Source organism: Alternaria arborescens (genome assembly GCF_004154835.1).
Source record: "Alternaria arborescens strain FERA 675 chromosome Unknown contig_3, whole genome shotgun sequence".
Lineage (NCBI taxonomy): Eukaryota > Fungi > Ascomycota > Dothideomycetes > Pleosporales > Pleosporaceae > Alternaria > Alternaria arborescens.
This window is the reverse complement of record NW_021167858.1, coordinates 1,599,933-1,626,767: the sequence shown is the minus strand read 5'-3', so window position 1 is coordinate 1,626,767 and position 26,835 is coordinate 1,599,933. Positions and strand designations below refer to the sequence as shown.

The 26,835-nt window shown below is 51.1% G+C and overlaps 7 protein-coding genes across 7 annotated transcripts; 2 read left to right on the top strand and 5 right to left on the bottom strand.

Annotated features, from left to right (window-relative positions):
* Nucleotides 1–728: 728 nt before the first annotated feature.
* AA0111_g2065 (hypothetical protein) lies at nucleotides 729–2,381 on the bottom strand (the record flags this gene model as incomplete). The annotated part of the gene is made up of 1 exon (XM_028647795.1): nucleotides 729–2,381. The coding sequence occupies one exon, from the start codon at nucleotides 2,379–2,381 to the stop codon at nucleotides 729–731; it is 1,653 nt and encodes a 550-aa protein (XP_028510518.1).
* A 1,274-nt stretch (nucleotides 2,382–3,655) lies between these two features.
* Nucleotides 3,656–10,691, bottom strand: AA0111_g2064 (hypothetical protein; the record flags this gene model as incomplete). The annotated part of the gene is made up of 9 exons (XM_028647794.1): nucleotides 3,656–5,241; nucleotides 5,315–6,684; nucleotides 6,853–9,159; nucleotides 9,216–9,336; nucleotides 9,425–9,638; nucleotides 9,705–9,992; nucleotides 10,051–10,101; nucleotides 10,155–10,566; nucleotides 10,618–10,691. The coding sequence occupies 9 exons, from the start codon at nucleotides 10,689–10,691 to the stop codon at nucleotides 3,656–3,658; spliced, it is 6,423 nt and encodes a 2,140-aa protein (XP_028510517.1).
* Nucleotides 10,692–11,534: 843 nt separating this feature from the next.
* AA0111_g2063 (hypothetical protein) lies at nucleotides 11,535–13,349 on the bottom strand (the record flags this gene model as incomplete). Its single annotated transcript, XM_028647793.1, has 1 exon — nucleotides 11,535–13,349. One exon carries the CDS (start codon nucleotides 13,347–13,349, stop codon nucleotides 11,535–11,537), a length of 1,815 nt encoding a protein of 604 aa, XP_028510520.1.
* Nucleotides 13,350–13,899: 550 nt separating this feature from the next.
* On the bottom strand, nucleotides 13,900–15,550 carry AA0111_g2062 (hypothetical protein; the record flags this gene model as incomplete). The annotated part of the gene is made up of 2 exons (XM_028647792.1): nucleotides 13,900–15,309; nucleotides 15,365–15,550. 2 exons carry the CDS (start codon nucleotides 15,548–15,550, stop codon nucleotides 13,900–13,902), a joined length of 1,596 nt encoding a protein of 531 aa, XP_028510519.1.
* A 2,593-nt stretch (nucleotides 15,551–18,143) lies between these two features.
* On the top strand, nucleotides 18,144–20,932 carry AA0111_g2061 (Chitin synthase 1; the record flags this gene model as incomplete). The annotated part of the gene is made up of 4 exons (XM_028647791.1): nucleotides 18,144–18,215; nucleotides 18,276–18,513; nucleotides 18,563–19,763; nucleotides 19,819–20,932. The coding sequence occupies 4 exons, from the start codon at nucleotides 18,144–18,146 to the stop codon at nucleotides 20,930–20,932; spliced, it is 2,625 nt and encodes an 874-aa protein (XP_028510522.1).
* An 808-nt stretch (nucleotides 20,933–21,740) lies between these two features.
* On the top strand, nucleotides 21,741–23,937 carry AA0111_g2060 (hypothetical protein; the record flags this gene model as incomplete). Its single annotated transcript, XM_028647790.1, has 4 exons — nucleotides 21,741–22,031; nucleotides 22,082–22,207; nucleotides 22,259–22,854; nucleotides 22,905–23,937. The coding sequence occupies 4 exons, from the start codon at nucleotides 21,741–21,743 to the stop codon at nucleotides 23,935–23,937; spliced, it is 2,046 nt and encodes a 681-aa protein (XP_028510521.1).
* Nucleotides 23,938–24,348: 411 nt separating this feature from the next.
* On the bottom strand, nucleotides 24,349–26,051 carry AA0111_g2059 (hypothetical protein; the record flags this gene model as incomplete). Its single annotated transcript, XM_028647788.1, has 4 exons — nucleotides 24,349–25,245; nucleotides 25,302–25,835; nucleotides 25,881–25,969; nucleotides 26,024–26,051. The coding sequence occupies 4 exons, from the start codon at nucleotides 26,049–26,051 to the stop codon at nucleotides 24,349–24,351; spliced, it is 1,548 nt and encodes a 515-aa protein (XP_028510847.1).
* Nucleotides 26,052–26,835: the final 784 nt, after the last annotated feature.

Sequence of the window (26,835 nt, the reverse complement as noted above, 5' to 3'; positions counted from 1 at the left end):
GGCAGGAGGTGACATTCACTAATCTAAAAGATCTAGATAATGCAGTAAACGTTAATATATAACGCAAGGAAGGATATTAGAAGATCCGCTTCTACGCGCAACAGGCTAAACAGGATAGTCTAGACTACTTCTAGGTCAACACCTGCTACATTAATAAGGCAAACAACACAGAATTGTTAAGAGCAATTAACTCTATATTCTAATAGTACTAGAATGCTAAAAGATATTATTTCTTTCTTTTAGACGTTGCGAACAACACTTTAGAAATTAATAGCAAGTTAGCGTTAAAGCAAAGCAGGTAGTTTAAGCAGGGCTAGACGCTTTAAGAGGTTCTTGCTCCTTACTCTATTAAGTTCTTCTCTAAAGAGAAGGAGCGGCTAAAGGACAAGGAGTCGCTTCAGCACCTTATACACAAGGTTACAGACATACCTATTAAAGCTCTGTCTAGAAGCGACTTGTCTGAGTTTGACGTTACTAAGCGTTTCTTGTAAGCAGCGAATTAACAGACAACAGAGGAAGAAGATAGAGCGTATTGTCTGTTTAGCATATTTAGTGTCTACCTACTGCTAATCTATAGCGAAGGCAAAGACAACGCCCTTAAACAGCTAACATGGATGGCAAGCGAGCGGCGCAGGCAAGCGAGCGGCGCACCCCACCAACTTTTGCAACTTCAAAGCGACATATCTCAACAACGCGATAATATTATTGCTAGATATTAATATAGTAGACTACTCTATATTAATAGTATCTGCGTTACATGTGCGCGAGTTGTGCCCAGTCTCCTTGCACCTAGTGCAGCGCCTTTGAGCGCGCTGGCTGAGGCCTGATCGCGCTCCTCCTTGACGCTCTTCATGAGCAATCTGCTGGTTAGCCTCATTTTGAGCCAGTATATCCTCTCCAGCGCCCTTTGTAAGTACTCCATGTTTCTGTATACGCCTTTTGGAGCGCCGCCTACGCGCTGAGGCTGCGCTGTTAGCCTTCTTAAGGCTGGTGATCCGATCGCGCATCAACTCAGCCGAGAGCATCATCACCTCAGCGCCCTTCTTGAGCTGGTCAATTGCCTCAATAATCGAAGCTGGTGATGAGCTCTTGTGCTGGCGCACGCGCTCACATATGAGGCTTGACTGAGCCTCAAGCTCACGCGCGTTGCTCGGCGTTTGAGCTACCCAGGGAGCCTCTGGCAGAGCTGCTGGAGGAGTAGGTGTACGCAGCTGTACATCTAGCTTTGATAGAACAGCCTCTGGCTGTAGAGGAACAAGGCCTGCGCCGCGGAAGGCTGAGCAGATATTGGCTGGCGTGAACGCTTGATCAAACGCTGCCTTAAACGCTGGCAGAAACTCTAGCTTGGTGATGTGGTTGATGTGGTTGCGCATAAGGCTCTCCACCTCACGGCTGTACGCGCGCTTCAATGGCGAGAAGCAGCCAACATCAAGCGGCTGGAGTAGGTGGGATGAGTGAGGAGGCATACAGAGCGTATGGATATTGTTCTCCTTACAGAGCTCCTGGAACGCTAGAGATTGGTGGCTCTTATGGCCATCAATAATAAGCAGGCGACGCGCGCCTACACTACGAGCCTGCGTGTGAGCGTTGAAGTGCTTTAGCCACTCAACTCCAAGCTCATTATTCGTCCAGCCATTGTCGCTGACTGCGATCGCCCAGTCGCGTGGGATCTCAGCTTCCTCATACCAGGCTGATAGGTGGTACTGGCCAGCGAAGATGAGGAACGGTGGGACTGACCAGCCAGCAGCGCTGATAGCAGCGATCAGCGTTACCCACTCGCGATTGCCTGGCTGAATACTCTTCCGCCTGCCTCTTCTCTCTGATCCTGTGATAACTAGCTGCGTTGTAATCTTGCCCATCATAAAGCCAGCTTCATCAAAGTTGTATGTGTCCTCATCACAGATACTAAGCTCAGCCTTTGTCTCTTCTACAAGCTTAAACCACCTCTTTATTAATGTCGCATCCTCACACAGAGCTCTCTGCCTATCGTACGCTCGGTTGAAACACGTCCGAAGACTGTCTGTACGCTTAACAAAGTTGGCTGGCCACTTCTGCCCAACCTGGCCAGCGCCGCGCGCAGCCAGCAGCTTATCAGCCATATCGCGTGCAGCTGCGTAGGTAGGCGCAAATCCGCGCTGATATAGGTGAAGTATATAGCTGACAATCACCTCCTCTTCTCTCTGGGTAAGCTTCCTTGAGTTGGGCTGGCAATCACGTCGGGCAGGTACACCAGCGCGTCGGCGGCGGAGCGTTGTTTCGGCTACGTTGTAGACTACTGCAGCAGTACGGGTACCTCGGATCTGGTGCGCATTAATAGATGAGATAGCAAGCTGAATATCTGCTTCATTTGATAGTAATTGAGTAGCGCTGCGTTGAGCCATTGTAGATTGAGATCAGTAAGGTGAGTAAAGTTGGTGGGGTGCGCCGCTCGCTTGCCTGCGCCGCTCGCTTGCCATCCATGTTAAGTATTTTACGAGTTTAGATTATTAATAATTATAAGTAGAGATCTAATGGTAGCTATACTTAGTAAGGTACTACTATAACTTATCTAAGGCTGCATGCTGTCTTGTTATTAATAATAACCCTTATGTCTCTTCGCAATACCATCTGGTGCCGACGTTCATGGCAACCCTGTGGCCGGTGCGGTTCGGCAGTCCTCCCTGCTCGTGGTGGCAAACTATAGAGAGCTTTAGGAGCACCGCCACATGGCCTTCCAGCTTCCAACATCCCCACTACGCAGCAAGAAATTTCACGGGTACTTCGACTTGAAAGCAAGTGACAAGTCTTGCAGCTTAGCTGAGGTTGCGTTTGTGCGGAGAGAGATGTGTGGGGTCAGTATCATGCTAGCTGGAAAGGGAAGCTGCTTAGTCCGAAGTACCGACCGGGGTGGCAATCATGTATACAGCTCTAGATAGTGCACGGTCACGGTAGAACCTTACCAAGTATAGTCACAACCACAGCTCTGGTAGTCCTCACCCCTCACGAACATAAACAATCCAAAACTCCTCATAACCTTCAGCGGTCAGACTAGCATATCTCTACGACACTAAGGATTGCGGTGCTCATGCAAGGGCCCGTTGGTTGTTTGACTGTACAACAGCTATATCACCAAAATATGTCCAGCATTTCTACTTTCGTATGGGCTCGCAACGACGGCGTTTCGCTGATGACGCTCAACCCACCTGTCGAAGCGCAGGCTTCAATTTCCAGGGCCACCACACTCAGCTCAGTCTTATATCCCCCCTGCTGTGTTCCCCTTCAACGAGCCGAGATGAGCTCTCTGCTGCTGCTTAGTCTAGTAACCGGCGCTGGTGGGCTCGAGAGGCATGACCATTTTTCAACAGTCGTCTCACAGAGCTGAAGGAGCAACGATGCCACCATCACAGATACCTTTTAAGTCGCCTACTTGACCTTGCCCGAAGAATTTTGACTCGAACCTATGACCAACTAAAGCGCTCACCCCCATATCGTCAACCGCCGACTGCTTCCGCTTCCGCTTCCTATGATTTCTCGATATCCCAGTATCATCGATTCTCAGTTGGGGTTTCTGCAACCTCTGCTATCGTGGTTGCCACAATAGCTATGTGCAGGAACTGGCCTCCTCTGCCATCGGTCTTCCCTTTTCTTCTCACTCCATAGCACTTCGCTCTTTCTCCTAATTCTCACTCCGCCTTGCTGCACTTAACCTTGCCCATGTACGCGAAATGAACTTCCTGACACTCCTTTTGCCGTCAGAATCGACGCCCACCCGATTCGAGGCGTTGCCCCGAAACGAAGATGCCACACTGGTCCCGAGGCCGCTATCGCTCGGAGGAGCCAATTGTAGGCCCTGACTAGCCGCCAGTGGTGGCGGTAGCTGCCCTACAGGCTCTTCTTCGGGTGCGGACTCGACCTTCGAAGGCCACCGCAGAGGGAAACTCCAACTGTGCCCGAAGATGACGGCCCCATTCACGGGAAGCGGCTCGCTCGGGCTCCGGAAGGCCCGGGCGAAGATGTTGGGGAATTTCGTGGGCAGCAATACTTGGACACGGTCGCACAGTTTACCTTCTCCACAGTGACATTTCTCGAAGGCCTTGTCTGGAATGTGCCAGTATAGATTTTTCGTCAACCAGAACCGGTTGTTGGCCGCCGGCGGATCCTTATACACACTCTCCCTTATGTCTTTAATGACCGCAGTCGTAGTAGCAAGTAGGTCCTTCCCCTTTGGTAGAATAGGCCATCGAGTGCAGAAACGGCCCACCACCGCAACAGAGACGGCATCACTATCCTCACTTCCTCGTGAAGCCTGTAAGGCGTTGCCTCCCTCACTTGCGGGAGCGGTTGCATCGACTATAGCTTCTCCCTCAGGTCGGTCCGTCAGCGGATTAGCCGCAGCGGGCACTGCAATGCCGTCTTTTCCTTCGTGAACTTGACTTTGAGCCGCAGCTTTCCCTTCAGGTTGGGCGATTGCTGTGGGTTGCACAATTTCCCCAAAACCCACGCCAAAGAGGGTGACGGCATGGATGGACCGTATAAGGTCTATCCAGCCGAGCCCGGTGTCTAGAAGCGACACTGTTTTTGGCCACACAGTTTCTTCTAACGTAGCCACATCAAAGAAATCCCACCCATCGAGATATCTTCTGGGTGAGGCACGGACTCTTGCTCCGAACCCGTCCACCGTCGATGCGTCTTCCTGAAGGTCGAAAAGCATGCTCAGAATGCCGAAAATATCGCCGACTAGATCCACCAGGTGTTCAAACGTCTGTTGTCTTTTTACGGTTGACTTTGGCTCATTGCTGCCCTCGGCGCTTGATTCGATTACAGGCCTGTTCCATCTCTCGTAAATTCGGAGGTCCATATTGTCCTTGTTGCGGAGGAATGCATCCGCCGCCGTCTTTCCTGTATGCGGCGGGTCGGCTTCTTTGGTTTCTTTGTCTTCAAAGATAACTCCTCGGCCCTTTGCCCTCCGGTGGGTAACATGCGCCCGGACGAGGTGAAGTAGGGCGCTCAGCCCGTCGACAAGCCAGGCGCGGCGGTCTTCCGGCTCGTAAAATACCACGAATCGCCGTTCCGCCCACTCGAGCTGCTTGTGGTACTCTGATGTCTTTTGTACCCGGGCAGGCTTATCTTTTTTGCCGATTGCTACCGAGAAGCCTACGGATACGAACTTCCCTCCCGAGACGGTGATGCGATCGAGCGCAATTCGAGAATTGGGCTCCTTAAGCCTCGTTCTGTCAATTACATAGTTTGCTTCGTTTGCGCCTTCATTCCAAGAGCATCAGTACATATACTCGATGGTGCAATTCAGCATGCTGGGGGAGGGGACATGACCTACCGGCGTAGTTTCTGGCGGCTTCGCACCAGCCTACGATATGACGGGCTGAACGGATGCCGGACAGAGTTAGGTATTTCATGACGTCAAAGTCTCCGACAACGGCATGAACGCGGGGGTCTGTAAAGGAAATCCGACTCCCGTCTTCATTGAACAAAACGTGCCAGTACACCGTGCCGTCGGAATACTTTGTCGGTACTAGCATCGTACAGAAGCCTTTGATGGAGACTGTGTTGCAAAAGACGGCCATGTTTCGTGTCCTCAGCAGCGCTGTCAACATGCCGAGCGAGCATTCAAGGCCTGGTTCTTGTCCTGGTTCGCGACATCGTACAGGAAAACCGGTAACAACAACCGGATTCCAGAAGAGATCCTGCCAGCACTGTCCCGTAGAGCACAAGAAGCTGTCCGATTGTTTCTGGCTAAAGTAAGCCTGGAACGACTTGCCATTGGTTTCGGCACTGATCTCAAGAATGGGGGTGATAGCTGTGATTTTGTCGGTCGACGATGATCGCAGAGCCGCTGTCATCCATCCGTATACTTCTCCAATTTCGACAATAGTTTCTACCACTCCAGCTGCTTCTACGGCAAAGCACCCAGATGGCTCAAACCACGCCGTAATTGTCGTGCTGTCAAAAAGACTGACTACATATGGCTTAGCAGATGTACCAACCCGGATACGAACGATTGACTGACTCGAATATCTCAAGCCTGGCTCGCTCAGCACAACGTGCCTCACCAGTTCCATAAAGTATTCCCCAAATAGGGGCCATGTGCGACTGAGATATTCCGCGCATGGCATCGCTTCTGTGTCCTCATTCACCCCCTGCACGAGTACAATTGCTTCTTCTATTGCATCGCCAGGCTCTTCGGCATATTCTTGCCGGGCAATAAAGGCAAGAGGGTCCCAGTCGGATTTGAGGACCATTGAACATGTTGGTGGCCCTTTCCTGCTGCTGATAAGACGATTCTGCCGTTGAGAGTACAAGGCCTGCCTGATTTGAGTGGCAATAGCATGCATCTTGTTGGCCTCCGACGCCGTAAGACTCGTCTCTCGATGCACTCGACGTACAAGCCACTGAAACGCAGTGGAGTTAGTGATAATACTTCGATACATTGATAGCTGCGAGTCATCTTCTCTCGATTTGTCACCGTCACCGTCACCGTCAACGTCATCACCTTCGTCGTCGAAGTATTGTTGCGTGTCAGGGAGAGTCTGCAATGTTGGGTCTATATCTGGATCGTCCGTCACAGGGTCCACCTGCCACCTATCGAATATTTCGTCCAGAAGCATGTCGTCCAGAGTGCGTTGTTGCAGCTTTTCGGTATCAGTGTGATCATTCAAATAACACTCCTCGAACCGGGAAGTGATTGACCTAAAACTGGCATTAGCTTTCGCCGAAGTGATCTTTCTAAACAAAAAGGGGCTGATAACACCATTTGACTGATGTAGCTTGCTGGAATATCCATTGGAACATGCGCTGAAGGACAGAAAGGAGGATGAGGGAAAGGTGGGGAATGGTGCTAAAAGTGGGCATGCTCACCCTCTTATTCCATGAATGAATTTCATCATCTTGAAGTGCTCCGGGCTTTGACTTTCGGCACCGATTCTAAGAGCAAATCCCCGAAGAAGATCGGGAAGGACTTCGTGGATCCTCTTCAAGTACTTGACGTCAGGAAGGGGCTCGGAAATCTTGAAGAAGTTGGTAGCTAGCTCTTGAGCGTAGGCTAAAGATTCAGGAATATCCGAAGTGTAGATCGATGTGTTGTCGGTTGACGATCGATCCCCTTTTCCTTCTTGATCGCCTCCCGGATCCACCGAAGTCGGGATTGTCGAGATATCAATCGTGTTCTGACCGTGTGAGGATGACCAGATATCTCGAGAGACCGCGGAGCTTGCTGTGGCGGTGATGTCTACTGTCGTTGGCGGGTACCTGGTACGGCTGTCGTGGTTCGTCTCCTCTGACCTCGGATAATTGTCTTCTGCACCCTGGCTCTCGTCTATGGCTTGGCTGTATTCTTCAATGGAGGCCGCCTTGAGAGCCGGTGAATGACCCCGGGAGCCCACAACTACTACTTGTCGAGCCACTTGGATGTTCATCTCCTTATAGAGGCTGTCTAAATTATCGATAGTGTCCAGCGTCAATGTGTGCTTCGGTCCCAGTGCATCCTCGTAGCCTTGCAACGCCCGTATGTACATCTGCTCAGCCTCGCCTAGCTTGCCTTGCTTCCTGTAGAGAAGGCCCAGGTTATTGAATGTGTTCAGCGTCGATGTGTGCTTCGGTCCAAGTGCATCCTCGTAGCCTTGCAACGCTCGTATGTACATCTGCTCAGCCTCGCCTAGCTTGCCTTGGTCCGCGTAGAGCAAGCCCAGGTTGTTAACCGTGAGGAGCGTCGATGTGTGCTTCGGTCCAAGTGCATCCTCGTAGCCTTGCAACGCCCGTATGTACATCTGCTCAGCCTCGCCTAGCTTGCCTTGCTTCCTGTAGACAAGGCCCAGGTTGTTGACTGTGTTCAGCGTCGATGTGTGCTTCGGTCCAAGTGCATCCTCTGATCCTTCCAGATCTCGTCGGTGCATCGCCTCTGCCTCGTCGTACTTTCCCTGCCTCTCCAGCACCGACCCAAGGTTGCTGACGCTGGTGAGCGTGTGTGGGTGCTCGACCCCAAGCACCTTCTCCCTGATCTCTAACGACAGTCGAATGAGCCCCTCCGCTGCCGTGTACTCTCCATGCAGCAGTAAATACCATCCTGCCCTCGAAGCGCTCTCCGCCTGCTTCTCCTCCCCTTCTCTGTCTTCCGTCCTATGCGCTACTATCTCTTTCACGTGCGGCAGCAGCACTTTGCACTGCTCCCACGTCCCGTAATCCCTACTTGGAAACGCCGCGCTCAGAGCTTCTATCGACTCCTTCACCCACCGGCCCAGTTCGCTCTCTGCCTCCAGCCACCGCCTCATCGACAGCTGCACCAGCCGGTGCATCGCCAACGCCTGCTCCCCGACCTCCGTCTTCACTAGCGAGAAGCTGAGCAACGGCGCTAGAGCGTCGTCAAAGTCTAGCTGGCTAGTGGTGCCTTGCAGCAGCCAGCGCGGAATCCCCTGCTTGTCAAACATGCTCATCAGCGCAAGCAGATCGGCCGCCTGCGGCTCCGTCGCCTGCATGTGCTGGAACGAGATCTGCCATGTCGCGATCACTGCATGCCGGATGCTGTGGTCGCGCCGAATGTCCTTCCACTCCTTCCGGCTCAGTAGGTGCACCTGGTTCGCCTCGCTCTTGTGAAACAGCTTGAGGTAGGTAGATATGGTCGTCGTAGACGCACGTGTCTTGATGTACGCTGCAGCGTGTGTGATGGCGAGAGGTATGCGCTCTAGCGCGTGGACGAGCGCCTTGGCGTCTGCTCGAGTGGCCTCGCCAAACGGCACCCTGGTGTGGAGCAGCGCCAGCGCGTCCTCTTCGCCCATCGGCTCTACCTCGACAACGCCGCCGTGTCCGCCGACAAGGTTAGTGGCTGCCACAGTGTTCCTGGACGTGATCAGGATTGTTCCGTTCGCTGTCTGTGGAAGGAAGCTCCCAAGCGGCTTGCCGCCCTGGTCATCACTAAAGAAAACGCTATCGTCATCAACGTTGTCGAGTATCATCAGCCACCGCCCGTTCCGCCCATCTGACAGCCAGGCATGCACGAGCTGCAAGACGTCTGCCTTGGGGTCTTCGCGCCCAGGCAGCAGAAGCCTGTCCGCTATGTCTCTGTATCCTTGCTGGAACCTAGTAGGACTGCTTGCGTGTATCCAGACTACTAGCACTTGCGGATCTGCAGTTTGGGTTCTGTATGCACACTCAATAGCAATCTGCGACTTCCTAGTCTCTTGTTAGTGCTACTGTCTAAAGTAGATATAGAGACAGGTAGTGCTTACCCAACACCTCCAAGCCCGACCAAAGCTACGCGTGTGTGCGAAGATGCAGCTGCTCTGCGCTCGCTAATCTTGGCGATGATGTCCTCTCGGCCGACGAACATGTCATCCTGTGCAAAGGGCACTAGAAACAGGGCACTACTAGCTAGTAGTCGCAATCTTCTATTAGCGCTCTGTCTTGCTATACGCTATACGGCAATAGTCTTACGTACATGCAACGTCCGCCGTGTCCGCAGCAACAGCTAGAGGTACCTGCTGGCCTCCTAGCTCCTGCCGCACAAAGGCCTTCAACACACCAGAGATAGCACGGTACCCCTGGTCGTCTCGGCTGCTGTATCGAGCCATCTGCATGTGGTTCGCGTCGATGCTCTCCACCGTCTCTAGCGCTCGCGGGAGGTCGAGTTTCGACGAGAAGTCGTCCACCACCTGCAGCTGTTAGCCTTGCTTTCTGATCTCTCTGCGACATATCGTTTAGAACTGTACAGAACACACCTTCGCGCTCACGCCCTTCATACCCGTAATGCCCTGTGCCTCCTGGAAGGAATAAATCTTTATAGCTCCTGCAAACACAAACGTTTTAAACTCTTCGTGGATGTTGTCCAGGACCTCGTTGTTTACTTCGAACGTCTCGAGGATCTTCTTATTCGAGTCTTGGAGAGCAAGGCGGGCGAGATTTGAGGCGATCTGACCCCAGCCTGCGTACGCGCTGCCCCGGTGCGGCGTGCCGAGGAAGATAACGAGCTTCGTCCGGCCGCGAACCATCTCTGACCGGCGGATAGCCTGCAGCGGCATGTTAGCAGAGCCGTCATTGTTGTTTAGCAGATCGCTGCGCCCTTACATCTTTGAGGATAATGCCACCAAGGCTGTGTACTACGAACGCAAGTGGTTTCTACGATAGCGTTAGACGTGCACTTGCTTTCTATAGGCAGGCTAGCACTCTACCTCGTTGTCAATCTCTCTCTCCAGCCTGACCGACAAATCTCGGCCATGCTGCGAGATGCTGTTCTTGTTGTTGGCTTGGAAAAGACCGCCAATGACGTCCGCGTTGTAGCCGTACGTCCACACGCAAGTCTGCGGGATGTCTGCTGCGAGGTACGCTTCGGGCCAGAAGACGGTGGCCCGTGGTGGTGACGATGCGGGGCTAGAGGGCGACTGCGCTTGTTCTGCGCTTGTCGATAGCGTCCTAGCTGTCCGTTGCTTGAACAGAGACTTCAGGCCTTTGGGCTTCTTAGCCGTGGTATCGCTGCTGTTGCTTGCGCTCGTCGTCGTCGTCGTCGTCGTCGCTGTCGCTGCCGCTGCCGCCGCCTCCCAGGTTCCGCGAGGATGACCTCGCAGTCCATGGACGAACACGATACTGTCGACTGTTAGCAGCTGTCCTGCGATGTGTGCGCAAACGCGACCCTACTTCAGGCCAACCTGGCTATCGTTCTGCTCGCTGGCCGTCAGCCTCGTCAAGCTGTGCCGGTGCACGGTCGTCATACGCGCTGTAGGTCTTGGAGCGCGTCAGGTTGTGGAGAGCGCTGCGGCGCTGCGCAGCATTCGGGGGCAGACTCAAGCAAGTCGAAGAATCTACAGCAGCATGTGCACCGGAAAGGGAGTATTGCAGAGGCCATGGTTCTAGCTGCGGCGGCATCGACCTCAGCCGCAGCCTCGCCCTCACGCACTGCAGCTGCACATGCAGTGCTGCTCCAGCCGGGCGTCTATTTAGAAGAAACTTAAGCGCTAGACCGCCGCTTTATCAGTAGCGCTTACGCGGCGCAAGCCACTAATACAGAAATGTGTGCTAACAGTCCATATACAGAACAGAGGCTTACTGCATACAGAAAAGGGGCTTACCAGACACAGGGAAATTAACGGACTTTGTGACAGTCGCATGAGTGAAAGCTAGGCTTCCCGTCCGCTCAGCCATATACAAGCAGTGTACCGGCGGATTAGTAGTTAGGTGGGTGACCACTAGCGAATCCCCGCTGTTGTATGTTTTTGACTATCTTTTTTTTTCGCGTCGTCGTGTTTCGTGTCCACGTATGAATGAACCTGTAAAGTACTTCGCGACTCTTCGCCCTGTCTCCGAAGAAGGAACACGCAAGGCTTTTGATCGAGGTCACGTTTTTCTAATATTGATTGAACTGCAAGCTAACCAAATAGTCGCCTGAACTTATCTGCGGGGTGGAAATAGTTTGATGGAAAGATCGACACCACCGTCGGGCATATTCGTAAATTCCAAGCCTGCACTACAGCCAACGATCTTGAAAGTTCCTCCCTACAAGGCGAAACTCGATCTTTAGCTCAAGCGAATATGTCTCAGCGTGTCAAGAAATTGAATTACGCCTCTGTGCAAATGATTTGAGCTGCCTTCTCGGCAAAAGCGTAGACGGCAGTCAAGATGTTCCCTCGTGGTACGATTGGCAACACACTTGCATCGCAGATCCGCACATTCTTTGTTCCGTACACTCTTAGCCGCTGGTCAACCACACCCCCTAGATCTTCTCTCATCAGTGAACATGTGCCACATGGATGGTAGTTGGTTGCTGAATTGATTGGGAGAATTCCTTTCGCATCCTCAAGTGACGATATCGGGTGGGGAAAGCTTCGGGGCAACCGGGTTCCCTTCGGCTTTAGCATAGCAGCGAAGGTAGGCTGCTGGAAGAGTCTCTCGATGAGCCGCAAGTGACGAGCCAGTATCTCTGTATCAAGGGGATGAGAGAGGTAGTTGAACTTGATGTCTGGCTGATGCGAAGGATCAGAGGCGATATGGCAGCTTCCACGTGAGAAAGGATGGGCCAACATGGCAACGACAGTTACGTAGTTGCCATCAACGACAGACGGCGTGCCTTTAGGAAGTGAATCAGCGTCTCTATGGCGCTGTAAGCGCAACATGAAGCTTGTGGCTGTCGCTTCGCTGGGGCTTCCAACCGCCTTTTGAATGATGGAATACTGGGCTTTCAGACTCGGGTTACTCTCTTTCTCTACCCAATGCTCAACCATCTCGACGAGCTCCTGCGTCTCAGACGGGGTTTCCAGAATCTGCAGCGGTGTGAAGGCAAAACTATATGCTCCCCCTTCCGATAATCGACCAGTGTGACTTCTTTCATATTCTTCTAATGCAGCCTTCCGCAACTCGGGATTTCGTAGTACTTCGTCATGAGTAGGGATGTCGTCTTGAGTTTCGCAGGAAAGCCCGGCATTCAGGTGATCCTGCAAATTCTCACCAACTCCTGGAAGCTCGTACAGAACCGGGATGTTTGCGCCTGCGAGTACTTTTCTGGATCCGATACCTGATCGTTCCAAAATGGCAGGAGATTCAAATACTCCCGCGCAGAGGATGATTTCTCGGCCACCGACAAAACGCTCCTCCCCTTTGCATGTGTAATGAACACCTCTAGCATTGAGTTTCTTGTCGGCGATCAAAGCATCATCAAACGCAACCTTATCGACCTTGATGCCAGTCATCAATGTTATATTGCCACGTTCCAAGGCTGGCTCTAGGAATGCAGTGCCTGCATGGCTTCGCTCGCCTTTTGAAGAGTCGATCGCATTTGTGACTGTGACGGCTCCGGGAGAGCTCTCAGTGAACCCCGAAGTATCTGTCGAATGGCCAAGCTCCTCAAAAGCTTTCAGCCAGTGAGATTGAAGGAGACCCATGGTGCGCGGGTATGATGTCTGCACACGATCCACATCGTCATTGACTCTAGGCCTGGATTGTTCTGCCTGCCATCGGCTGTAGCAACCTCTCATGCCCTGCGAGCTCCATTCTTCGCTGCCGGGACCCGATAAAAGCTCTTCCGCGATACGATCATGCCACTCATGATTTGGAAAAACGACACTGTGACTATTGATTGCACTGCTACCACCCACCAACTTCCCTCTCGGATGCTTCACCCTCCTATTGTTCAAGCCCGGCTCAGGCGCGGAAGAATATTGCCAATCGTAGGCAGGGTCCGACATCAGCGTCGTCGATAGACCAGGTGTTTGGACTTTAGGATCATCGCGAATATGTTCTCCCGCTTCTAGGACGAGAATTCGGTGATCGGGTAGCTGCTGCGAGAGTCGTGACGCGATCAAACATGAGGCTGATCCAGCTCCAACCAGGATGAAGTCGTAGACCTCGGCGTTATCGTGAAGGTTTCTGCCCGGCATTGTTCAAACAAATGTGGTGAATGTTGCGGGACAGAAAGCTGGAGGCTGCGCAGCAGTTAAGGCTACCAAGCAGTGAGGCTAAGCAGTGCGCTACAGTGTTAGCGGCAGATAAGCTTCACAGTATACTAGCAAATTTAGGTAGGTGTAAGTAGTGACCAGCGAGTCTTGTGCGCGCCTTATCCTTGTGGCGGCCATTCAAGAGGAACTTAGGCGCTAGCACCGCTGCTTCAGCAGTAGCGCTTATGCAATGCTCGCTAACATACAAGGAAATAGCACTGAACACAATATCCGTCTTTGCATGCGTTCAATGGTGTTATGACCATGATTCTCTAAAACCTTCTCTTGTATCTGGGTGGACATTTGCAAAAGAATCTAGAGTGCCGAACGAAGGCAGGCCTAACGAGGAGAGCGTTTTTGACAGCTCGTCAAGACGTATCCGCAAGGTTAGGTATTCTAGCCGCTTTCAGTTCAGGCGTCCAGGATGAACCGCCAAGATTATGCATGTGAGGGGTTCGCATTTCCATCGAATATTTACAAGGCAAGCTGCAATCTAGATAGTCTCTCCATAGGGCGCACCCTCAAGCTTAAAACCACCCGGCTGCAACCTTTGGAAGACAGCAGTCGGGTCGTATTTCTTCGCAATGGACTTAAGCTTTGCCAGTTTCTCGTCTCCATAGCTCGGAATTACGTTCTGATACGGTCCAGCATAGTTGAGGTAAATGTATTTGGTGTACACATCTCGGTTCTTCGCCTCAACCTTGGCAGCTTCCATGAAATCCAGTGCAGCCTGGTTCAGCTGATTGTCTTTAGACGCATCATCCCAGACCATATAGAGTAGGGTGTGCATCAACGGGCCATCATCGGGAGAGAGACCGAGTGCGTTACCGCCCTTCTTGCTCATCTGTTCCATAGCCGGTACGGTGAAGGCCTGGAAGGTCAAAGAACCCTGGTTGACCAAGGGACCTACGTCCTTTTGGTGGCGTGATTGTAGCCAGCCCATGAAGTCGCGATCGAGCTTGTATGTAGCCGCCCAGAAAGCGTAGCGGTGGCCACCAGGCATCTGATCAGTGAGCATAACGGTGTCGTTTGCCAACGTTCTGTTTAGAGTACTTGCTCGAATCGACGGAATATCGAGGTACTTCTTGAGGATAGCCGGTGGATTGGCCTCGTCAACAGGCTCGAGGTACTCCAATTGGATTTGTCCGGCTGCATTGCCGGCTGTCATAGCGAACGATAAAATCTGAGCCGATTTGGGATCTTCGGTAGCACTTTCAGCCATTGATGCAAAGGCATCGATAAGCGCAGGGTAATCAGGTGACATATGGACACGAGTCCCACCCCACATGGGCCCTTGAGGGATTGTCTCCAGCTCGAATCTAGTAACAACACCAAAGTTGTTGCCTCCTCCGCGAAGAGCCCAGTATAGATCGGGGAAAGCAGTCGGAGTGACTTTCAAAATGATGCCTGACGCAGTAACAACCTCGTAGGATGCGACGTTGTCACAAGCGTATCCATAGATACTAGACTGGTGCGCAATGCCACCCCCAAGAACAAGGCCAAGGCCGACATCCGATGCGCGTCCACCGATGACAGCAAGGTTCTGCTCTCCAAGCTTAGAATAGACAGCTCCCCATCGATTTCCAGGTCCGATAAAAGCAGTCTTCTTGTTGTTGGAAAGAGCAATCTCGTTCATCGCCTCCAAAGTAACAGTTATGCCATCTTGGATGCTTGAAGCGCCAGGGAATGCGGTATGTCCACCTCCCTTGACTGCGAACGGACACTGCGTAAGACGAGAGACTAATATCATGGTCGATATTTCGATCGATTTAAAAGGTCTGAAAACGCAGGCTGGGTCGACTGAGGCTGCCTGGGATGACCAATACGCGCTTGTGAACGCATCATAGGATCCTGATCCGCTAGAGAGGAGCTTGCTTCCGAATATGAGCTTTAGTGAGCTACACTGTCCAATGAATGAGCTGAAATGTTCTAGCAGGGGGAAGTATCAGGATTCTTACAGCCGCAGTACACGGACTAGAAAGCGAACGCTTCTCATTGAATGCAGCCAGGTCGGGGAGAGCGGAGACGTTGACACCGTTAGCGATAAGGGCTTCTGTAACGTTAAAGTCAGAAGGCTCAAAGGCGTTTTGTGAGGCCGCACAGGCAGCAAGAGCTCCAAACGACACAAGGATAGAAGCCTTCATGCTGACTAGGGCTAAGTGTTCGCTGATCTAAAACTTGCGGCATTCCAGCGCTATTTATTTCATGTTGCAGAGGCTCAGACCAACTGTGGGATTCGGCAGACTTTCAGATCTCCTTCCTCTTTGCGACTCGAAGGGCGTCTGGAGGATCGTACGTCGCTGTCTAGAAGAGCCGCGACAAACATCCACCGCTTAGCTGCATACTGTGCCGCACTTCAATTCTTCTATGAAGGCTAGCTAAGACGAATGAGTATACTTCAATCTCGGAGCAATAGCTCAACGAGAGTCGGGCGCAGGTATGCGCACTTCCGAGGGCTTGTGTGATGAGACAACCAAATGATAGCATCCGTTGATTAGTGCATTCTTGATGCAGATGTAGGCATGGATGGAAGCGAGATGCAAGGCAGTATATGAACCATTCTCGACGCGTTCCAGACAATCGATGAACTACTAGCTGGTGTCAATTCGTCTGGTAGCTTTGTGTGATACGCCCGGCCAATGCGCTGGGTAAGAGAGGATGTCGTAAGCTATAGGCCATTGCCGCAAGAAGTTTCATCGCGTATTTCGGAGTAAGTGGGTGGGTATTTGCACGCGGAGACGGCGCTAAATCCGTGCCGCGCACCTGCGTGTACTTAAGCGGTATTTGAACAACGCCACGCGTCAGCTCCTTGATTTCTTCGCGAAGGGATTGCTCAACTCGACAACAACGACGTCTTGCCTTTCCACAAGCGAGCTACACTATCGTGTTATGAGAAAATTGTATGTCTCGGCGGCAGGAGGCGAGACAGGAGAGAGGAGCGGCACAGCAGACGCGTTGCGCAAGCAATGGTATCTTCAGGGACACTTCTCATATACGGAAGTATTTTGTTCTATTATCAATCTTAACGTGTCGTTCAAGCTTCCTTGCTTAAGAATGTCTAGTTCCGGTGTCTGGAATCCAGATTTTTATGTTTCTGGGTTCGTCCAGAGCCGGTCAGCGTCTGGCACTCGGCAACTTTGCCGCACATGATCTCAACAATACTGTTATCGTGCAAGAGAGTGGTTTGAGCGAAGGATATCACAACTCAAGTAGGATCCCGGAAACCCTCGCCTAGCCATGGCTGCGTATAAGCAATCAGCAATCGCGAATCCTAGACTAGAAATTGGGTATGGCCCCTTGATCAACGTGATCCCCTTTGCCGGTAAATACGCAACCTGACAGTGGTACTTACGCCACATACCTGCATAGACTGGAACCTAGATGGCATCAGTCAACTACTAGGCTTCAAAGCACATTGTTCCGGACGATATTCTCCGTTGTATAATTGCTGCTTCCAATTCGTTGAAAACCAATACCATCACAGCAAACATGTCGGCGAAAACAAATGGTTTGGCTCAGGGGACAGTCCTAAAGGTCGCATACTCTATGCTTGGCTTGACAAGTTCCGTTGTCCTTACTAGAATCGTTCTCAACATCCTCAAACCAAGAAGACTAACAGCTTCTGACTGGGGTATGGTGGAATGTTCTATCGGTATGGCAAATTTCTATCCGGCTATTCATGTCAATGCTCATTTCTATCAGCCGTTATCATTGGCTGCTGCCTTGCGTTCGCCGTCCTCGTCAAAGCTTTGCGACCGAAGAACTCAAACGATTCACGTGGCTACCGGAGGCAGACCAATAGCAACTCGGATAAGAAAAGAGGGAGCAGATTGGAGCTTAATATGATTGGGTGTAAAAGAGACCTGGATAAAGGTCTTGGCATAGATACGGCTGACTTGCATTGGGTCGATGTGCATAGTAGTCAGGAAGAACTAAGAGCAAAGCATGACGGCATCCTGGTTTCGACCACAGTGATGCACGAACAAGACTCCATAGATGGTTTCGAAAGAGCATAGTAATACCTATGAGTTTGCGCATGTACGTCACTCCCCAACTGCTCGATGCCGGGATCATCCTTTGAATTTTGCGTACCTATGCACCTGGTCTGATTGTTGCAGGTCTGAGGCTATGTCGCTTCGTACATCGCATCCTCCATGTACGAAGTACCTAGGTACATGGACGAGGGGTGCACCAACATCCAATCGGAAGCGGGGAGACAAGCCACCCGAGAACGCGTAACACTAATCACCGCGTTCCCATTACCACTAGGCTTTGCAGCAGTCTTATGATCGGTGTTCCGAGAGCCCGTCGAGAGCTCTGGTAATGTTCTGATGTGAGTGTTGTTCTGCAGGTTCCTATGGTGGAACCCTCCGGCCCAGGTAGTTTCTAAATTTAGTCGGCGGAAAGCATATCCCATCTCTTGGCAATACCAGAACCCACTGGACACAGTCATCATCTAGAGCATCCAATGATAATGGTGGTAGCAGCGGTGAGATGAGGAATAGTCGGTTTGGGATTTATGCCTAGCAGTCTTGAATGATATAGCTGATTGCGTGGTACCATTTTTCCCCCTCTCTCTTCATCTCTGCCGTCCCCACTCATACTTCTCAGCCTTATGTATTCAGTATCTATCCTTTCATCCCACACTCTCTCGCATAACCGCCAACATTATCTGTTATCGTGTTTTCTGGAAACAAAGAGAGCGACCATTTGGTGTGATTTCTGTGGTTCCACAAGATGACATTCGAGAACGAAAGGGCAGATCTCGAACAGGGACATCAGTTGCAGGACATAGGTCCAACGTCGGATGTAAGTAGTCCCGATACTCCATTCCTGCAAGAATAGGAATCGTGGTTGCTAATAATCGAGGCTCAGTATCATCCGCTCCAGTACCACCCTAACAGCGAACAAGAAGAGGCCGCTCAACACCTCCTCAATGACTCACTTATCCCTACCAACGATTACTCACGACGTCAGAGCACGACTCCATCATCATTGTATAGCCTTACGGAAACCTACAGTGCAATACATCCCCCGACCACCGCAGCACCGGCTTATGACAATTCCGAACAGAACAGAGCTTACGACGCTGGTAAGAACTGTTCCTGTACGAACCACATGTGAGATTTGAACTGACTTCGTACATTTAAATATAGGTAGCTATGTACAATCCGAAGACGACTGGGTTCGAAGGCAACAGAATCCACCCACCATGCCTGTTGATATTGGCGTGAAACGTTCGAAGACACGTAAAGTCAAGTTGATTCAAGGCTCTGTTCTTAGCATCGACTACCCTGTCCCCAGCGCGGTTCAAAATGCCATCGAACCTCGCCATCGTAACGCTGAAGGAGCGTACGAAGAGGAGTTTACACAGATGCGGTATACTGCAGCAACTGTAGATCCAGACGCATTCACGCTGTCTAATGGGTATAACCTACGCCCAAGAATGTACAATCGCCACACGGAGCTACTCATCGCAATCACGTACTACAATGAAGATAAGGGGCTGCTTGCTAGAACACTTCATGGAACTATGAAGAATATCCGGGATATTGCCAACCTGAAGAAGTCAAAATTCTGGGATGTCGGCGGTCCTGCTTGGCAAAAGATTGTCGTTTGTCTAGTCTTCGACGGCATCGACAACGTGGATCAGGAAGTCTTCGACGTTCTCGCAACCGTCGGAATTTATCAGGATGGAGTGCTGAAAAAGGACGTCAACGGTAAACCCACAGTTGCGCACATCTTCGAGTACACAAGTCAAATATCCGTCACTCCTGACCAACAGCTCGTTCGACCTGCCAACGATGGGGGCACTGCAAATCTACCGCCTGTACAATTTATCTTTTGTCTTAAGCAAAACAACAGCAAGAAGATCAATTCCCATCGCTGGCTCTTCAATGCCTTTGGCCGTATACTGAATCCAGAGGTTACGATCCTCATCGACGCCGGCACCAAACCAGGACCACGCTCACTTCTTTCGCTGTGGGAAGCCTTCTACAACGACAAGGACCTTGGAGGCGCCTGCGGTGAGATTCATGCCATGTTGGAGGGCGGTAAGGCGTTGCTGAATCCGCTCGTCGCGATCCAGAACTTCGAGTACAAGATTTCCAATATCCTCGACAAGCCTCTGGAGAGCTCCTTTGGCTATGTTAGTGTGCTTCCAGGCGCATTCTCAGCATATCGCTTCCGGGCTATAATGGGTCGCCCACTAGAACAATATTTTCATGGTGATCACACGCTCTCGAAAAAGCTGGGCAAGAAAGGCATTGACGGCATGAATATATTCAAAAAGAACATGTTTTTGGCAGAAGATCGCATCCTATGCTTCGAGTTGGTCGCAAAAGCAGGGTCGAAGTGGTATATCTCACCCACTACCTACGAAAGACAGATATCTAACTTCACATCTTCACAGGCATCTCTCGTATGTTAAAGCATCCAAAGGCGAAACCGACGTCCCGAACTCAGCAGCTGAGTTTATTGGCCAACGTCGACGATGGCTCAATGGATCGTTTGCTGCATCCCTCTACGCTATCATGCATTTTGGGCGGCTCTACGGCTCAGGGCATGGGATTATTCGTCTCTTTTTCCTTCACATTCAGCTGGTCTACAACATTGCCCAGACCATCTTCACTTGGTTCTCTCTCGCATCATACTACCTTACCACCGTCATCATCATGAACCTCGTCGGCACACCCGAGCCTTTACTTGATTATCACGGCTGGCCATTTGGCGACAAGGTAACGCCGATCTTTAACCACATCATAGGATATATCTATGTGGCTTTCCTCATCTTGCAATTCATTCTTGCGCTGGGTAACAGACCGAAAGGATCTCGCCATAGCTACATGGCCTCGTTCATTGTTTTCGGCGTCATCCAAGGCTACATCCTCATCCTGACCATTTATCTGGTCTATCGCGCCTTCAGCTCAAAGCCAATCGGCGAACAAATATCCTTTGATTCAGGCAAGGCATTCTTCGAAAGCTTCTTCGGTGGCAGCACAGGCGTTGCGGGGTTGATCCTCCTCGCACTAATAACCATCTACGGTTTGAACTTCCTCGCGTCCTTTATCTATCTCGACCCTTGGCACATGTTTCATTCGTTTCCACAGTACTTGTTTCTCATGTCGACTTACATCAATGTACTGATGGTGTATGCGTTCAACAATTGGCATGACGTTTCCTGGGGTACAAAAGGTTCCGATAAAGGTGACTCGTTGCCAAGTGCAAACATTATCAAAGGCAAAGGCGACGTCATGGTTGAAGAAGTGGAGCAAGAGCAAGAAGATATCGACAGTCGCTTCGAGAAAGTTGTTCATAGGGCACTTGCACCAATGGCAAAGACGGGTGACGATAAGCCAGCGAAGAAGGATACCGATGATTCCTACCGGTCGTTCCGTACTGGCTTGGTCTACTCGTGGCTGCTGTCGAATCTCGCACTCTGTGTCGTAGTCACGAGTGACGATTTTGCCACTATTGGCGTTGGTGTAAGTACCAGTGAAGAATTCAACCTTGTGCACTCTCACTGATTTATGTCATTAGGAAGCCTCACAAACCCGTACACCGATATACTTCCGCATTTTATTGTACGCCACTGCGATACTTTCTATCATCAGATTCATTGGCTTTTTGTGGTTCATCGGACGGACGAGTATCATCTGCTGCATAGCTAAAAGGTAGTTGTAGACTTGCAAAGTAGCAGCTGAATTGTATGTTTGGTTTCGTTAGTACTTTGAACACTCTTAAGCTACGATCGCATGGCTCCCCGGTGTAATCGATGACGTCACAGACCTTCATTGGGGCGCGCAAAGCATGGCATTTCATCGAACAATCGCAATCTTGCCGCGGAATACGCTTTTGGCATGTCTTGAGCCCAAATGGTCATGATTAACCCGAGGGGGAAAGGATCGAAGCAGGGAAAACACGGGATGCGGCCAGATGTGGTGGGGTTTGGAGATCATGATCGCTCCGGGTAGCATGGATTCTTCAGGTCAACGCGTTCACCCAAAATATTGGGAAATCCCAACGCTGTGATGAAGTGACTCCATAGTGACAAAAATTAATACTGCGTTGCTAGTGTTTAGCGCACGTTTTGATCAGCCGCAACGGTGTTCAAGTGCAGAGTTCCAATCTAGCGGCGCGTGCCTCTGATCGCCACTGATGCATGTGGCTTGCCGTCGCTAGTGCGTGCATGACGTAAAGGGCGATTGCGGCCCTACGCGTCTTTCTTGTTGGTATGGAAGCGAACATGTTGCAAGGCTACCGTCCTCTTTACAACACTCGAACTCCTATACCTTTGTACCTACGCCTAACTGACGCTCACCACTGAACGTCGATATGTCGACCGGAGGCGTGGTCTACAAAGACCTACTACCCATCCCGGATACGGATCCTACAGAACATGAGGGGAAGTCTACTACACTACGCAATGCGCCGACAGAGAGCCACGCGCTAGCTCTAGATGCTGCGAAGTCAGCGCCTCCAGAGGAGAAAGGTGCAGCGCAAATAGCCCATGGAGATGAGGTTGTCGACCTAGGATGGAACGAGCCAAAGGAACTTGTCGCGAAGCCACTCGTTGGGGGTTTGGGCAACGAGGATCTGTGGTTGTTGGTCCGCCGATTTAACAAAGTGAGGGCACGTACGAGTTAACGCTACACTTCGATACTGATCTCGTGCAGCAAATGTACCATGTCAAGGAGATTCCAACAGCGCCCCCTGGGGGCTTGGACATGAACATCGCCGATGAGGAGGAATTTTCGCCAGACAAGCTCCGTGCAAACATTGAACGGTTGTACATGACCCTCGTAAGTACCTCAAGAGTCAACTACGAATGCCGTTAATTTAACTGTTTGTAGGGCATTGGTCTAATGAGATTCGGCAAGCACATCGTTCGCATCCGCTCATGGAGGGAGAGTCGCCGCACTGCATGGTTCTGTTCCGCATATTTTGCTGCCTGGTTTCTCGACATGATTATGCCACTGATAGCGGTAACATTAGTCACACTCATTGTATACCCGCCAGCTCGAGACACAATGTTTCCGCCAGCACCTATCGCCCTCGTCAGCTCCAAAGGAGGTGTGCAAAAGCCCAAGTCTGGAACCCTGGGCAGTACAGATAGTGCTACCGGGGCGCCTGAGAACCACAAAGGTGAGGCTGTCGAGCAAGAGGCTTCGAACTTCGTCAACGGTTTCGCGACAATCGCGCTATCGAGTGCGACTGGTAAACACCCTCAGGGAGAGCCTCCCAATGAAGACTCTCCTGACAGCAGTGTGCCGGATCCTACCAGAATCGCTATCAGTGCTGCAGACGCAAAGGATCAAGCTGCCGGCGTCAAATCCGACAAGCATCATGACAAGACCAAGGTTCCGATGGAGACTGCCATGTGGACAAAGATGAGGCCTATCATGCACGGAATCGCAGACGTCACTGATACGTGGGAGCGATTCGCGAAGTAAGCAAGCACTGGCTAGATTTTATATTTACTCACTAATGCCACCACAGCATGCTTGAACCAACCTCTCCGTTTCCAAAAGACAAGTTTCATCTTCGACTTGCCGCAGTGGTGGCACCGCTCGTTCTTGTCTCATTATTTGTAACCTCGTACATGTTCATGAAAGGTGTCACCTTCAGCGTTGGCTTTGGCTTCTTTGGCGATCCTGTCATCCAACGAGGTCTGGCACTCCTGAACAGAAAATTCCCTAATTGGCAGAAACTACTTGAGCTCCGTAACACGCTGCTCAAGGGCGTGCCGACAAATGCCCAATTGACCGTCACCCTCCTGAGAATCGGCGAAGCAAACAAAGCCCCACTCCCACCACCCCCTCATGTTGCACAGCCGCCACCAGAGAAGCCTGTAGATATCAACGAAGAGGAGCTGCGCGCCACAGGTGCCGATTGGCCACTCAATGCAACACAAGAAGAGCTCGACGAAGCCATGGCACATGATCCTACCACCGCGCACGAGACTGGCGGCGAGGACATTGATAATGCCAAGGACAGTAAGCACGGCAAGAAAGGAACTAAGATCCTCAACTTCTTCCGTGGCACCGTCAAAGGTGGCGTTGAAACCACGATGACAGCCGACAAGGTCAAGGCCGCCGCCGGTTCCACTCATGCCAAAAACAGATTGGGTGCTGTACCACCCAAGGGAGTGGATCTCACATCCGGTCCTGTCGAGTTCAAAGCCCGCCATGATGGCAAGCGAGGCCATGTCTACATTACTACGAAAGCAACAATTCCATGCATCGCCTTTTCCACGGATAAAACTATCGAAAAGATTGGTAGCGCAGACAGAGAGGATCTACATCCGTCATGGAGTCTTCCTGTTGGCGAAATCATGGAAATGAAGAAGGTGGGTGGCTTCGGCTGGAAAGCAAAGTTGGTAGTTGGTTGGGCTATGGGACGTGAGGTTGCTGACGGCTTGATCATTATTGACCGGCAGCTCAACGAATACCGTATAACAGCACTTCCGTTGAGAGATGAGCTGTTCAATCGGTTGGTAGCGATGGGTGGTCAAAAGTGGGAGTGCTGGTAGTGATTCGACACCGTTGCGAAGTTTCCGGGGGTTGATATCCAGGAGACACGACTCTGTTGGTGCATTGTCAGTATCAAGAGTTCTGGATGTTGTCGAAACACAAACGGATTTGATTAGGGATGGACACGTACATGTATAATAGTTCTTTATTATGACTACCACTAATTGTGAAATAATCTGGTTGAGGGCGATGGTCACAAAGACAAAGCTGAATTGATCAAGCATGAATATGGGTTTCTAGAAGTGAACTACCCAACTCAGATTTCCTGTAAGGATTACATCCCCATTAACTGTGCTCAAGCACTGTATGTGTTGTCTATCCTGCCGTGGCTTTCCGTGTCCTCCATCCCTCATTACTCCATTTCCAATACTCCGAGATCATCCAAGCCTCAACCGATCAAGAAACACACTCTACTCCTCATTCATGTCCATCTCATCATCACCATCTTCCTCTGTAGCCGCAGCTATAGTGTTTTTGCCGTAGGAACCATAAGTTCGGGCCTCAGCCAATGCCAACTCATGCTTCATCTGTAACTTACTGCCGTTCGCGTTCAAGCCCTTGGCGCGACACATCTTCTTGAGGTCGTTCTGGCTGTACTCGTCATCCGCATCGATAAGTGCTTGCACAAAACTAGCCTTGTTCTTCTTCCTCGGAAGGTCTAGACCGCGCTCCTCGCAGATCTTCTTCAGATCGGAGACCAAGAGGTAAGAGCGTGGGTCGGGGGTCTCGGAAGGCACCTTCTTGACGTTGGCGAGAGTAAAAGGAGCATTCTTGTTTGCGACGGGCTTCTTGGTCTCTCGGACTTTCTTCTGGTTCTTCAGCTGGGCATTGCGCTGAGATTTGGCATTGACGTTCTCTATGGCTCGAGCAGCGCGAATTTGGGCTTGAGCAGCGCGGGTCATCGCGCGATGAGCCTTCTCCGATTCTTTGTTAGCGTGCTTGTTGGCGATATCCTCAGCCTTTTGAGCATTCCGGAATCTGGTTTCGTTCTTAGCTTTAGCTTCAGCAGCTTCTAGGGCGTCCTGCTTGGCCTTCTCTTCGTTGCGGGTCTTCTCGCGGGTCATACGGAAGTTTTCCATTTCTGCACGACGGGCGTCAGGATCATCATCCACCTCTGTGGGAATACGAGCAGTGCCTTCGATGATGGCATTGTAGCGCTCGCGACATGCGAGAGCAGAGAAGAGAGCCTCTTTGTTAAGCCGGCGCATGTACTCGGACACTTTGCGGAAGCGCCAGGCACGGATACGTTCAATCTCGTAGTTGATCTCGATGTCTGCAAGAGCATGAGCTTGAATTAGGAGTTCGTCCTAGGCATCTGCATTAACGGAGTCACAAGGTGAAAGCGGATTCAGGAAGAACTTACATCGGCGTATTCCCATTCCTTGTAGCCTTCCTTCAGAAGGAAGTCAACATTGTCAGCCTGTGCAAGGCGAATGCGCATGATGCGCGTAGAGATGGATTTCTGATCGTAGCGAACACGGCCATCTTTAGCAAGCTTGTCGGCAATCTGGCGGTCACTGAAGCCCTTCTCACGCATCTGCATCATTAGTTCGTCATCAGAATCTAGTTCATGAGAGACACGCTTGTGGTACGCTGGAAGACTCTCTCCCTTACGACGGTTATGACGGCCGAAGGTACCCGGAACGCGGGAAGGCTGTTGGTATGAGAAATCGTTATCTTCGTCTAGAATGAAGGCCTCTGCATTGTCGGTCTGAGCGCTGATGACAGAGCGTTGGAGGGACGTGGTAGTCTTGGAGGAACCATCAAGCCGGGCGCGCTTGCGCTTCTGACCGGCGATGTCGTCGTCATATTCTGGATCGTAGTCATCTGCCTCATCCTCATCTTGGGAGATACCAAGATCGTCGAAGCCGTCGAGCTTGAAGTCACCGTTATCGGACTGTCTGAGATCAGCTATAATTTGATGGTCAAGTTCTTTGCTTACATCGTCAGCTGCTTGGGCAGTGCCGTCAACAAGGTCATCATCGTCGCTCAAGTCTTCCTCAAAATTGCTGTGGCCAAGCGGCTTGTCGCCTATAACATTGCGTCAGTAAGAGGTGTCGACAAGGCAAACACCAAAGTACTTACCGTCGAAGATCAGAGCTTCGTCAGTCATGTTGTTGGCTGTAGCGCTAGGTACGGCCGTGATATGTATAGTATTGATACTGTGAAGTGGGATACGGCGCCTAATTTGTGACTGCGTGTGTTGAATTGAGACTTTGGATCACCACGTGGTAGTCTATTAGGCAAATAGTGAGCGTGCGCGTCAGCAAGCTGTAGTCGCCGAAGGTAAAAGTGGACAGCCAGATTGCAACTTCGTTTGGTCGATGGCTTCAATGAGACTATCGTAGCTGTTGAGGACTGACTGAACTGGTATTGAGTCACTCCGAAATTGTAGTAGCAGTCGAGTGGGGTGGAAGAGAGACGGAGAAACCGAGTGAAATATCGTTTATACAGCGAAGGGGGTGTTAGCAGCAACAGGACGTACGTGGTCTGAATTACCCCTCGTCGGCTACATGTAAGAGAGAGAAAAGATGGTGAGTGTTCGATTCTGAAATCTGGTAGCCATTTTGGTCAGAGCTTGAAAAGATGCCGGCTGCCCTTGTAAGGTTATGTGATGTCCTCAGAAGTTCAGATGTTATGGCTTTGGAGTGATCAGGGAGCAAGCTGAAGTGGAAGGTCGTCAGCACCAACAGATCTACTTTTCGAGCGACATCCACCATCAAGATTACCTGCGACCGATATCCCCGTGTGGAACACGATCGGGCTAACGAGATGAGCATGGTCCTAGTGTAGTGCGTAACCCGGATCCTCGCCATTAACAGGATAAGAGATGCCAAGTGTATTACAAAGAAGCAAAACACAGTATCTCTCACGAAGGGAAATAAGGTGTGATCATC